Genomic DNA, 12,417 nt, shown 5'->3' with positions numbered 1-12,417 from the left:
TGTATGTTCCTGCTTCAGACCGTTCATCTTTAACAAGGATTACAAATATATAGCTTCATTCTATAAAGGTCTAGAAAATCTCATAAAAACAGCTGGTCACTGTATTTTATTCTGCTATTCAGGGGTAAACAGTGTATTTTTCCGGGACTATTTTCCTTGCATTAATATAAACTGGGGGTATTTACAGGAGTAGGATGGTGTATGTGAAATCCTCTCAGAATGCAGTGGTGGTGTTGATCATCACAAAGGAACATGCTACCAAGCGCAGCGGTGCGGCTCATTGAAATGTTTTAAACATTTTGTTGGAAAACAACGGAGATCTTTGGCACAGAGGCGAAACACAGGCAATACTTGTTAATCAGATCAATTTATTGTTTGTGTTGGTCTTTTCATGGGATTTGCTGACAATAAGAAAAAATATAGAACATTACCAGCCATATCCTTTAAAAGGCAATAACTTTTTTAAGGTTGTTTTTTCAGTTGTAATACATAATATTATATAAGTGTGAAGAAGTGCTCCGAAATTTGCAGGCTTCTAAAATCATGAACTGATCCCTCGTGAGACGTGTTGGGTTTTTTTTTTTCCTTCATTCTCACGAGTCAAATTCTGACACACGTTGCAGACACATTGCACAGAGGCTATCTGCAGCTTTCACAAAGCAAAATTTATATATAAATAAGGATCAAAGCTTTTTAAACCAGCTGAGTTTTGTTTGAAAATTGCTAATGAAAGCGGCGGAAAAAACAAAAAAAAACAAAAATGCATTTATGCGCATGCAGATGCAACACAGGCCTTCAATTTACTGTAGATAATTAACCATTATTCTATACCAACTTTTTCTCACTGGAGTGCCACTATTCTGCTCATTATCAGGAGCATCACGTGTCTTTCTTGCAATGGTTTTTGTGTTTAACAGGTCACCTGTGATTCATCAGAACGTGAGAGGGGGGGAAACGAAGGAGCGTGTGGGAGACGAAGACAGAAATACAGTGATGTGAAGAGAAGGACACTTGTCTGTCCCTAAGCTCAATCACATTACTACCAGCCAAAAAGCCGCTGTGTCTTAAATGCTTTGCTTGAGCAGTTTCTCACTGGGGGCCCCACATGTGATGAGCAGTGGCGTCCTCATGTTTATGCTGTCGGTTGCTCACCGCCCTGCTGGCAGAATCCTGCAAACGGATGAGTCATAGGGCCACTGTGGGCCCCCGCACCCTCCCCGCCTGAAGCCCGTCACCTCAAAACATACACACTCCACTGCAGCCTAAATTTAACCTGCGGACCACCAGCTTTGACTGCAAACATCACAGGGCTTCCTTACCCGAAACTTGTACTTGGTACTCCTGTGGAGATTCCTGACGGTGCAGGAGAGCTCATCGCCATCGTAGCTTGGCTGGAAGCCATATCCCTGGGATAAAGACAAATGACAAGGGGAGAGGGAAAACAACCAGGTGAGCAATGACTTACAAGACAACCATTGTAGCGCAGAAAACAAAGTGGTCTGCAGCAGAAAAACAGCTACAGGGGAGAGAGGAATTTGTTTTGTGTGTTTCCTGGCAGGTCCTATGTCTGCAGGTCGCTGCGTGAGATGGTGCAGGCAGAGGGTGACAGTTGCTACAAAAGTCACATACCGTGACTTTTACAGCAAAATCTTGAAGTATCACAAGAAATAAGATGTGAATTAGATTTTTCCTTAGGGCTGGGTAGAATGAATAAGAGTACCTGAATACAATAAATAGGTATGTAAAGATGCATATCAACCAGGAAAATGGATGTCTACTATTCATTGATTATAACCGGGAAAACTGTACGTGTACTTGAAATATTTTATGCTGTCTGAAGATGAACTAAGTCAAAGAGATGCACTTGGCAGTACTGGCCTTGCAACTGCAACAAGGACTTTACATAGAGGGGAAACAAAATGTACCACATGTTGCAGATATTCATGCGTTTCTACTTAAAAAACAGACTATGAGAGACATACTGAGCCTTCCTCCTCCATCTCCAAAATATAGTAGATGTCATCCTCCTTTGGAGAGCTATTGGGTCTCTGCCACTTCAGACACAGCCAGGTCACCCCCGCCATCTCCAGCTCTGGAGGGAAGGGTGGCAATGGCACACTGCATGAGGTGAACAGGTCCACCACTTCACTGAACTCGCTGGGGAGGGCAGAGAGAGACAGAGGATGGGCGAGAATGGGAGAGACAGAGTGAGGGACACACGTACGCCCACAGACGGAGACGGTGAATGGAAGAAACAGTAACATAAAAATGGACGACGGGGAGGGTGCCATCCAGGAAATAATCTCGCATGTCAAGGTGCCTACCTTCCACCCATGTCATTTTTGGCTGCAAGGCGGAAGGAGTATCTTGAAGCTGGTGAAAGCTTGGTCACTCTGTACTGCTTCTGAGGTCCATAGTAGCACTGTTCATAAGTTCCAGTGCCCTTCCCCTTCAGTGGACAAAGACTTTAGTTTTGAGAACAAGTAACTCGAAATCTCAGTGGCACATTAAACATGAAAGTGTGGTGCAATGGTCAACAGTTCTCTCATGATAAATAGAAGAAATTACCTCATCCCACTGAAGAATGTAGTTTTGGATTTTGGAACCGTTGTCACATGGAGCCTGTACATAAGCCATACGTAGTTTAATTATTGTATTTCAATCAGATAAATATATAAACTACACATATTATTAATGTATACACAAGGTCCCAGTTATTCATTTTAAACTGTATGCATACAGAGCGAAAAAAATAAGATTCCATAGACAAACTGAAGCAGAACATAGTGAAGGAAGTGTAGGAGGTTTTTAGATGGGCTAAGCACCACCATCTTTAATTCAAATTCTAATGCTAAATAGTTCCTATAACCGCCACTAATTACAAAGAGGCAATCTTTAGCACCACTAATAATAGATAAGGTGCATCCACGTGTGCACACATTCTCAAGGTTTCATTAATTCAGTGTTTGCTGAGCATGCATGGTTGTTCTTGAAGTGCCTCACTAAACCCTTACACATTTACACTCACACCCGGGAGGGGATCTGTGCAACCACTATCTTTTGCAGCTCGCAATTGAACTACTTTAATGAAGCCACAGAAGATAAAGAACCACACTGGAGGTGTGAAGGAAGGGGGGATTGTTTCTGAATCACTTTTTCTCCTTCTCCCAGCCAGTTTAAGGGTTCTAACTGAGTGACCTTTTGGTCTTTAACCCATTTCTCCTATCTAAGAGGACAAGGGGACATTTTTGTGGCAGGTATCGCACAAAAAACCTGTACTGAATATGTCATAGTTACCACTTAAAACAAAATTAATTGTAACACCTAGGTAGTATTACTGTACACAAATGGAACTATGGTGTAAATATTATGATAATCTACTGTATGCTTCACATCTTTAGTAAATCTTTGCTTTCTGTCAAACAGATGCTGTCGCCACTTGCCCCCTACCTCCGCCCTAAATCCTAACTCCATCATCAATCATCCGACTGTTTTTACCTTCCACTGGAGTACGAGCGTGTTCTTGGTCCCGCTGGCCTTCCGGGGAGGATTGGGAGGATCCGGCTCACAGCTTAATGTGGTGAAGCTCACAGCCTCTGACGGGCTTCCCTGTAAACAGTTACACATGGCCTGGACCCTGAGGGAAGGAGAACACAGTAGTTACAAGACGTTCCTCTGTGCATTAACACTGCAGTTAAAACGAAAGCAGTTGGAGGGTTATGCCAACCTGACATGATAGTCCGTTGCTGGTCGAAGGTCTTCTAAAGTAGCACTTAGTTCGTCTCCACTGCGTCATAGGAAAAAAATTAAATATCCTTTAGTCCTTTTTCAAATAACTGTCTATGTAAAATCTCTATCAACAGTTGTTGTTGAGCGTCTCTGCATGCCGCTTGTGCTCACCAGTACATGCTCTTGAACTTCCCATCTTTGCCGCTAAATGAAACGGAGACCTCGTAGCTGAGGGGCTCCAGGGAGCTGTTGTCGTCTTCTGCATTGCTGTCGTCACTCTCCGGCCTGGCGGGCGCACTCCAGCTCACTACCACTCCTCTGGCTTGGATGTCCGACACCTATCGTGTGAAAGTTTCATGCGTCACTATCAAGTCTATATAACAGCATCAAACCTAGACATGGAATGAAATCTTTTATTCCTCTAACCACACAACCTGCCAAATCTCATAATACAGTCACTTTTCTAAATGTTACCACCCTTTACCAAAGTCCAAAGAGGGTCATGTCTAGTAATTAGTATTATACTTACAAATTTATCGTGCAGAATAGTTCTCATGTTTAAATTTCCAAAACCATTACAGAAATCACACTGCTTGGCAGAGGAAAAGAGAGGAGGATCAAAATATTTAAACTGATGGCACTTTGGGGAAAACGTTTTTTTCTGCGCTCGGCAGGGATGTGCTGCAACCCCAAGATTTTTCATTCTGTTTTGAGGAGGTTTAAAAATAGGCCTAGCTACACTGCAGGGGAGATTCAATCACAACTCAATGAGGTCAAGTCAGCACCTCCTCCCCTCTGCCCTGGGGAGAGGGGAGGAGGTGCTGCCCTACTAAGGTGGACCTTTTACTACTTCACTTCCCACAGTTCAGTTCTCGGCCCTTTAACGAGCCAGTGTAGCAGTAAAGATGGATGAAAAAAAAAAAAATCCCCTTTTCATTGAAGCTGAACCTTCCCTATACTAGACCTCCTCCCTTAACTGTATCCACCATCTCTCCAATAGACTTGATTTGCTAGTTTTACAAGGAGTCCCAGACCTTATCGACAGTGTGTGACAAATCCCATTTTATATGAGGTCAAGATAATTCTATTTCTAGTTCTACTGATTCCAACTCCTGCTGCTGGTATAACAGCAATTCTCCTCTCTGTTTTTCTGCAATGCTGCTGTGAAGCTACCACCACTGAACCTGAATTGTTCAAGGGCTATTTCAAAGAATGAACAAACTGTGACTTTTGCATATATGTATATTTCTATCTAATTAATTCCCAAGTCTAATATTTAATCTTATATTTTGGGCCAAACCACCAAGCACAGTACAATGAAGACGTGAGAGCTTAGTAACTGTCCTGTTAAAAATTAGTACTTCTCTCAAAGCAAAGCTCCAATCTTTTAGTAACTGCTAGCACAGTTGTTTAGTGGCACATTTGGGAATAGAAATCCCCACATGGATGCTAGTCAGCAGGTCTGGCTCCATTAGCAAGATGTCAGCAAGAATTCATCATCGATGTTAATAGAATGTTTAATGATGCAACACATTTGCATAATTACAAGTTTTCATGAACACAGCGCTAATATAGTCACATAAAATCATGCAAATTGCAATTAGATAAAGGGGAAAAAAAAAAAGATAGCAGAAGTGAATACTAACCACTGGTTTACTGATAGTACTCAACAGTTCTTGCAGGGCCTGAGCTTCCTCGTTCAGCTCTGAGGAGAGAAATTCAGATAAATATGAATAGAAAATACTGTGTTGATGGAACGAAAGACAAAATTGAGAAAAAATCATTTAGGTAGGTGACAAATAATGTGCCAGTTACAGGAAATACTGACTTATTCTCTGCCTTCAACTGTTTCTTCTGCATTTTGTGTGCCCTGTAATATCTATGTTTCCACTGTAACATTTCTTAACATCATCTCTGTGTGTTTCTTAGACAGTTTAGTAACGGGTGTAAATTTGCACCATCTATCCAATATGTTATCTAGTGGTACCTTCTGCATGCTGAACCAACACTGAGAATACAGTGTTTCAGTGAATTTATAGTGCAATGAAAGGAAAATATAAAAATCACCTATCTAAGGAAAATGTAATGTTTTAGTGGCAGCTGCTCAAATTCAAAGCTGTGTGAATTTTCTTTCTAAATGATCCATTACAGATCACTTCTGGTAAAAGCAATTGTAAGAATTTCACTACAGACACTAGCCTCAATAGACCTGAATCCAATGCACTGTGGCTAAAAGAAATGATGTAATCATGAGAAGGGCGCAGCCGCAGTCATGGACATTTCCAGGTTTGTTTGCTAATCATTTATTTATATGTATATGTATTTGTATGCCCACCTCTAACAGGATGCAATAACTTCATCCCCATAAAAAATTATGGTGAATAATGGCAATAATGGGTTTTTTTTTGTTTTTTTTAAACACCCCAGTATATTTTAGTGGTAGACAGCTCATATTTTAGTATTAATAGATTTCTGCAATCTTCATGAGGCTATAAGGTGAAATTATTTTTTCCTCCACTTGCAAAAATTGACAGCAATTCCTTAATTATGCACTTGTGTCGCCAAGAAGCAGTGTTAAACTCCATGATAAATGAGCAGTCAGAGTTCATGTAATCAAGAATAATGTTGGCCGTGTTGCTGATCCCTCACTGCTACCAGCTGCTGCAGCTAATGAGGCACTATCCTCAGCACCTAAACAGCACAATGCACTGCTTACATCCGGAAAATGCTGTGTGTCAGTGCAATTGTAAATTTCGACAAACTTCTACCCTTTGACCGCCTTACCTCCTGACTCTCCGTTTTTTCCCCTGCCCGCCTGCTTGTCAGGACCGGCCCCTGCGTGGCTGAGCTGCCCCTGCTCCGCCTCCAGCCCTTTCCCTCCGACACCATTGTGAATGTCCACTGTCGGGGGGCTAACGCAAGTCTTCTGTGGCGAAAGGGGAGGGCTGTCCTTCATCTGTCCTCCCCCTCCGCCTCCCTGACGCTCCTTCAATTTCTTCTGCAGACGCTCATATGTTTTGCTAGTTCTGTCATCTCTGTGAACGAACGGTGGGCGCCCATGTTGGGAGTGAGAATCTGTAGAGACTGAAGGAACAACAAGGCAACGCTTGTGAATGTGTACCGACGCAAACAGGAGTGCAAAAAAGACAGTCCGGCAGCCAGAGAAGCATCCCGGAAATGCCAAACTCACAGTTTACTATGAGAGGGACTCTACGAGGTAGTAGAGAGGTAAACTCCCTAAGATTAAAAAGATTGACTCAGGCCTCGATTGTATAACTAGACTGTGCAAATAACAAATAAATAAAATCTTAACTTAACAACACAGTCCAGACACTGCTGGCTCCAACTCACCCTGCTCTGAGTAGATATGAGCTGGATGGTACTGGGAGATGTACTGAGAACTCATGTCGCCCACACCCCCTGCCATGCCAGTGTACAGGTGGGGTGGCGGGGGCATCATGGCAGGGTGCGGGATGAAGGCAGGCAGGTGGGCATGGGGTGGAGGCGGAGGGTGGTGGAGAGGGGAGTGCCCCCCTGGGTGGAACTCTGGTTGCTGAGGTAAAACCAGAACCCGCCGCACTCCGTTCTCTTCTATGATCTATGAGGAAACAAACAAGAGCACAGAAAGCAGATATCAAAGTGGCTGTGAGTTCGAGACGTTGTAATTTAGAAACACTGGACCGGAAACTGTGTATATGGAATACCTGTGAAACGTATCCAGGAGGCACATAGATTGGAGGCACTGAACCATTTGGAGACATCATGGGAACCTGAGCAGGACCTGTGAAGAAGAAAGAAGCAAGATCAAACACCTCCCCTCAGGGCAAACAGCTGCTTCATCTGTGGTAAATGTGTCGAGAGAATTACAGTAGCGCACAGGGCTGAAATTTCAGCCCCTCTCTGACCCCATTCATTCAAGCCCTAGCCTGAGCTCAATAGCTAACAAATGTAATCATACCAGACCCAATACAAATGCATTAACGTAAACTGAGCTACTTTTAAAACTCACACTAACATTTCTAAGTTTTGTTTAAACGAATGTGGCTCAATATAGTAGCTGCTTGAATGATAATTGTTACAGTACGTTTTATATTAAATCCATCAGTTACAAATATTTAAGAGAAAAAAGCTTTTTTCTGTCAATTTGGTGCAGAAACTGACTCTAAACACCTCGGTACCCAGGAGTCACAGTGGCTGTTGCTATGGAGTAGATACAAGCCAGATGCACAAACCAGAACTGTAACAAATTCAAAACCTATGAATACGCCGAATGATAGTTGATGAACTGATCCAAAATTGACCCAGGATGCCAGATTTGCAACAGAATTCTAAACTGGGTGATCGGATGAGACTATGTTGACTTCTCGTTTTTACACAGTCTTCTGAGAGGACTTTTTAATCAAAATATATTTATTTCAGTACAGTTGCTCATTTCTGTATTGTCGTACTGTCCGTCCAAGCCTAGAAAAATGACTCAGTCACGTTGAACCCTCTGCGCAGATAATAAGTGGACCACACCAGCAGCTTTTTCAACGACTATTACATTTTTTACATATTTCTGAGTAAGAAAAGGCAAAGAAATGCATTTTTTTAAAAACACAGGCAACTGCAAAAAGACCACTTTACAAAAGTGCTGATAAACAACAAAGTTTCCTGCGTGGCTCTGTCGTAGGGGCCAGTGTAGCAGCTTAGCTCAGCTCAGAGAAGTGACAGCTCAGCAGAAAGCTTGGGAGAGAGAAAGAGTGAGGGACCTCTGTGCCAAGTTTGCACATTCACACATTTCTCTTCTTACAAACCTAAGACGTAAACACTAGGGCGCCAACGCCAGATGTCATGTAGGAGAGCAAAAAGATCCACAACCCACACTGACCTCCCAGCAACCTGTTTGATGAAGAGCGTTCCTTCATTTTGTCAAAGCTGGCGGAAGCAGAGAGAAGGCAGTGCTCAACGACCAGCCATGATGGGCCCACAGACGCTGGTCTGTGTAATTCTAACCCCTGGCACCACCCCCCTCAGGTGCTGAAGTCCAGGCTCCACCTCTCAGGGGAGAGTAACAGCAAGTGAGCTTTCATAGATCATCAGCTGCCAGTTTGTTAGGTACACATTGCTAAAATCAATGTTGTCTCATACAAGTGCCCTGCATTAAATCATATCTCTGTGAAGGTTATAAAGTTGAGTTATTGTTGAAGCTGCTTTGGAGAAGTGTTGATTCAACTTTATGGTCTTTTTGGAGGGTGAAGTTTGTGATGCTGTTGTACTGTATTGTGTTATACTGAGAGATCCAAACATTAAGCTCCATTTAATATTTTGTCCACCCCATTTGTATTGAAGGGGGACTAAGTATTAGAAACACCTCTCAGTATTAAACAGTACCATTCACAGCACCATGAACTACAACCTTCAAAATGATCATACAGTTGAATCAACACCAACCTAAAACAGTTTCTTTATAACTTTCAGGAAGGTAGGATTTATTGAAGGGCTGGTATTATACTGCATTCGTATTTGCTCGGTGTCATAACCTAACGACAGCGCGTACACCTCAACACAGATTGACTCAGCTCCAGAATTCACTGCTGGGTTCAACAGTGCAAAAACAGAGACAAGCTTTGTTTGCATGGCCGTGTAGTTAGCTGGTTAGGTAGTTAAAGTAGTGATGCACGGCACTCAAACTCAAAGCAAAATATTGCATAGTATGGCCTTATCCCACTGGCCCAGTATACCATGCTACTGCCATGTCATGACCATACGGGTGGACAGTAGCTTCACAACAGGGTGTAACTATCTTGACCAACAATATTATTCTGCTACTCAATTTCAAAATTTTCCACCGGTGAACCTCAATAAGGCTTTTATTGTGAAGGAGCTACAGGAAATGCAGTAGTATTTGTCTCGAAAGCAGGCACTAAATGCTATTACTCAATAATAAAAAATAAAAAAAAAATCAGTATAGAAAAATCTGGGCATTTCTCTGTGCTTCTTTATCAAGGAGTCACTTTTAAATATTTTAAGGTGGGGATGAACAAGGAGCAGCCACTGTATGAAGAGCTGCAGGTGACAGGCGCTTAGGTTCAACGTGTCAGCAAAACAAGTAACACGATTTACTATGCTACTGCCCTGTTAAATTGAACAGGACTTGCACCTTGCTCATATCATTGGCTCTGATCACAGCGGCTCATTTCATGGCTCTGTGTAGGTATCCCAACCATACAGAGGATGCCATTATTGAACTAAATGCCCACAATTTATTATTTAACAGATTCATGGTACAGTGGTTGCCACTGGTCAAGTGTGAATTAGTTTGACGGAGCCGACCTTTGTAAACAGAGATGAAATGGCTGACCTGCTGTTCTGTCATTATAATGTCATGTATTTGTAAGCAGTAGCAAAGTTAATTTTTTTTAATACTATTAATTTGGTTTAGTTTTTCAAAAAAATAGCAATAATCTAATCAAACTGACTCAGAATCTTAAAAGTTAACAGGGTTCAGGATGGCAAATACTTGGATTAGACATTAAAACTGGATCACATTTTAAACTCATAAAGACAATGCGCACATTTCAAAATAAACTAGCCAAATAGATATTTCTCAAAACTGTCACTGCAGCGCTGCAGCTACTGTGAACTGTGGGATAGAAAATGCACTCTTCCTATAACTTCTTTTAATTGTTACAATCTACTGCCAAGGCAGTCTCACGATTTATTGCTTTCTGTTGGTATAAAAATCATTGGGAACATACTGCATTAGTCGTCCTGCTAATAAACGTCACTGGACGAGACAGATAGGAGGTAGGCCTCTTATACTGAAATTAAAAGGGCAAAGAGCCAGCGGAGTGATCGGCAATGAGTCATTTCCCTACTTGCCCTCCTTGACAAAAATCTCAATCCAGGGAGCATGGGAGAGTTTAGTCGGAATGAAGGCAGCCACCCCTGCTCAGCCCCCATTGATTTCAGATAACAATATCATTTGAGTGGGAGTTCAAAAGTGCGTACCGTTAACTCCACTCACTTTTAAGACTAATAAATTATGTCGTGCTTTTGCCAGGTGCTGCTGCGCACCTGCATGCGGACTGATTAAGGCAAACCCAGTTAATGCCGCTGATCCTGACTAACAGGAAATCTGATGAATCGCATTAGCGTTCTATATGCCATTGTTTGTCCATTTAGAAATTTTTTTTTTTTTTTTAATGTGTACCGACTTGGAGAGCGTAGGGAGAAGAGGACCATCAAAAAGCACAGGGTGAGGGAGGTGTCTCACACACACACACACACACACACACACATCTAAGAGAGTGAGAAAGAGGAAGAAATGAAGAGAAGAGAGGTGGGGGGGGGGGCACCCACTCTTTTACATCAGACTGACGCACGAGTGCTGACAGAGATCAGATAGAAAAGGCCACATCACCCTCCCCTCCCCTCCCCCCTGAGTCAACTGGAGCATCGGTTGTGCTGACGTGGCTATGGAGTGCCAGCCTTCCAGGGGAAGCAGCCACGGAAAAAACATCAGTTCTCCTCCACAAAACGGCCGGCTGCCACTGAGCCAAGAATAGCCACAAACAAGCTGCCCATTCTGGCAGTGTAAACAGAGGCTAGGTAACACTTTGGGAACACCATCATCTCCCGTCAACATCACATAAACTATATTCACCTCCCTGCCTCCTCTGGCAGGCCGACAGGAGGCGTGGGGATGGGGATAATTGTTTAGAGGTGGTTGAAAAAGCAGGGGGAGAGACTTATCAAAGGCCTGACACATGTACACACACACACACACATAGGTACACACAGATGCGCAAGAGTGGTAAGATCACTTTGAGGACCCACCTGTTTCCTTTTGAAAATGGATAGAGATCATAACAAAGAAACTCAAGTGGGACTTCACACAGGTCTTCAAAGGCATACTGCAAACAGAGGAAACTTGGCGGACGTGGCTCTGAAATAACGGCGACAATCCAGGCAAACTGTCAGGTTTAATCGGATGTACAAATGAACCCTCAATTAGGTACGGAGAGTAAAAAGAAGCAGAGAAGTCAGGCTGGCTGGGTTAAGACAAGGGTGTAAAAAGACACGCAGTTGGAGAGGGCAAGAGCGAGACAGGTAGAAAGAGAGCGAGAGTGTGGTTTCATATGTGAGCTCTCATTAAGCTCTCAATGGCAACATGATGAACTGTGAGCCTGTAAAGATGGAGCGGGCTTGATTATTAATCAGAGCTAATAAATTGCCTCCATCCACAAATAAAGAGGAGAAAGAGGATAGGCAAGGGAAGGCAAGCAGATTAACTGACAGAGGTTAAAAATTACACCGGAGGAAGGGAAAGAGGCTAAGTACTGAACTGTCAATAAAACAAATACGCACTAATTGCGAGTTAAAATCCTAACCTTGATTTTTAGTGATTACACTGTGGAAAATGGTGCTCTTTTTGTATGGCATGGCACATTTCTCTCGGGGCGCAGAAAGGTCTTCCTTCAATTAAGAGGGTGGTAATTTGCAATAAGTGTAACATTCTATTAGTAGATCACGGAGCCACGGCCAGGCTGCCACTCCACAACTTGCCCCTTAGCACCCAACCACTACATCCAGGCAGATAGAGGAGGGGAGCGAGAGGAAAAAGGGGAAACGGGCAGTCTCTGTTGATCAGCGTGCAAACCAGAGCCTGAAGGAGGAAGCTGTACAGTAAACGATGGAGCGATT

General features: G+C 42.9%; 1 protein-coding gene across 4 annotated transcripts in view; it reads right to left on the bottom strand.

Moving 5' to 3' along the window:
• The window catches only part of fndc3a (fibronectin type III domain containing 3A), a 49,708-nt gene that overhangs the window by 13,400 nt on the left and 23,891 nt on the right, over positions 1–12,417 (bottom strand). For all 4 annotated transcript variants that reach the window (XM_040130385.1, XM_040130384.1, XM_040130383.1 and 1 more), the window contains 11 exons: positions 7,434–7,510; positions 7,081–7,327; positions 6,514–6,813; positions 5,376–5,434; positions 3,901–4,067; positions 3,728–3,787; positions 3,499–3,637; positions 2,569–2,622; positions 2,325–2,449; positions 1,983–2,157; positions 1,320–1,406 (listed from right to left, as the gene is read on the bottom strand). In XM_040130385.1, coding sequence (XP_039986319.1) covers positions 1,320–1,406; positions 1,983–2,157; positions 2,325–2,449; positions 2,569–2,622; positions 3,499–3,637; positions 3,728–3,787; positions 3,901–4,067; positions 5,376–5,434; positions 6,514–6,813; positions 7,081–7,327; positions 7,434–7,510 — 1,490 coding nt within the window. The remainder of the gene's footprint in view (positions 1–1,319; positions 1,407–1,982; positions 2,158–2,324; positions 2,450–2,568; positions 2,623–3,498; positions 3,638–3,727; positions 3,788–3,900; positions 4,068–5,375; positions 5,435–6,513; positions 6,814–7,080; positions 7,328–7,433; positions 7,511–12,417) is intronic.

This window comes from Xiphias gladius, chromosome 7 (assembly GCF_016859285.1).
Source record: "Xiphias gladius isolate SHS-SW01 ecotype Sanya breed wild chromosome 7, ASM1685928v1, whole genome shotgun sequence".
Classification (NCBI taxonomy): domain Eukaryota; kingdom Metazoa; phylum Chordata; class Actinopteri; order Istiophoriformes; family Xiphiidae; genus Xiphias; species Xiphias gladius.
Note: the sequence above shows the minus strand (reverse complement) of the source record. Positions and strands in the feature narration are given on the sequence as shown.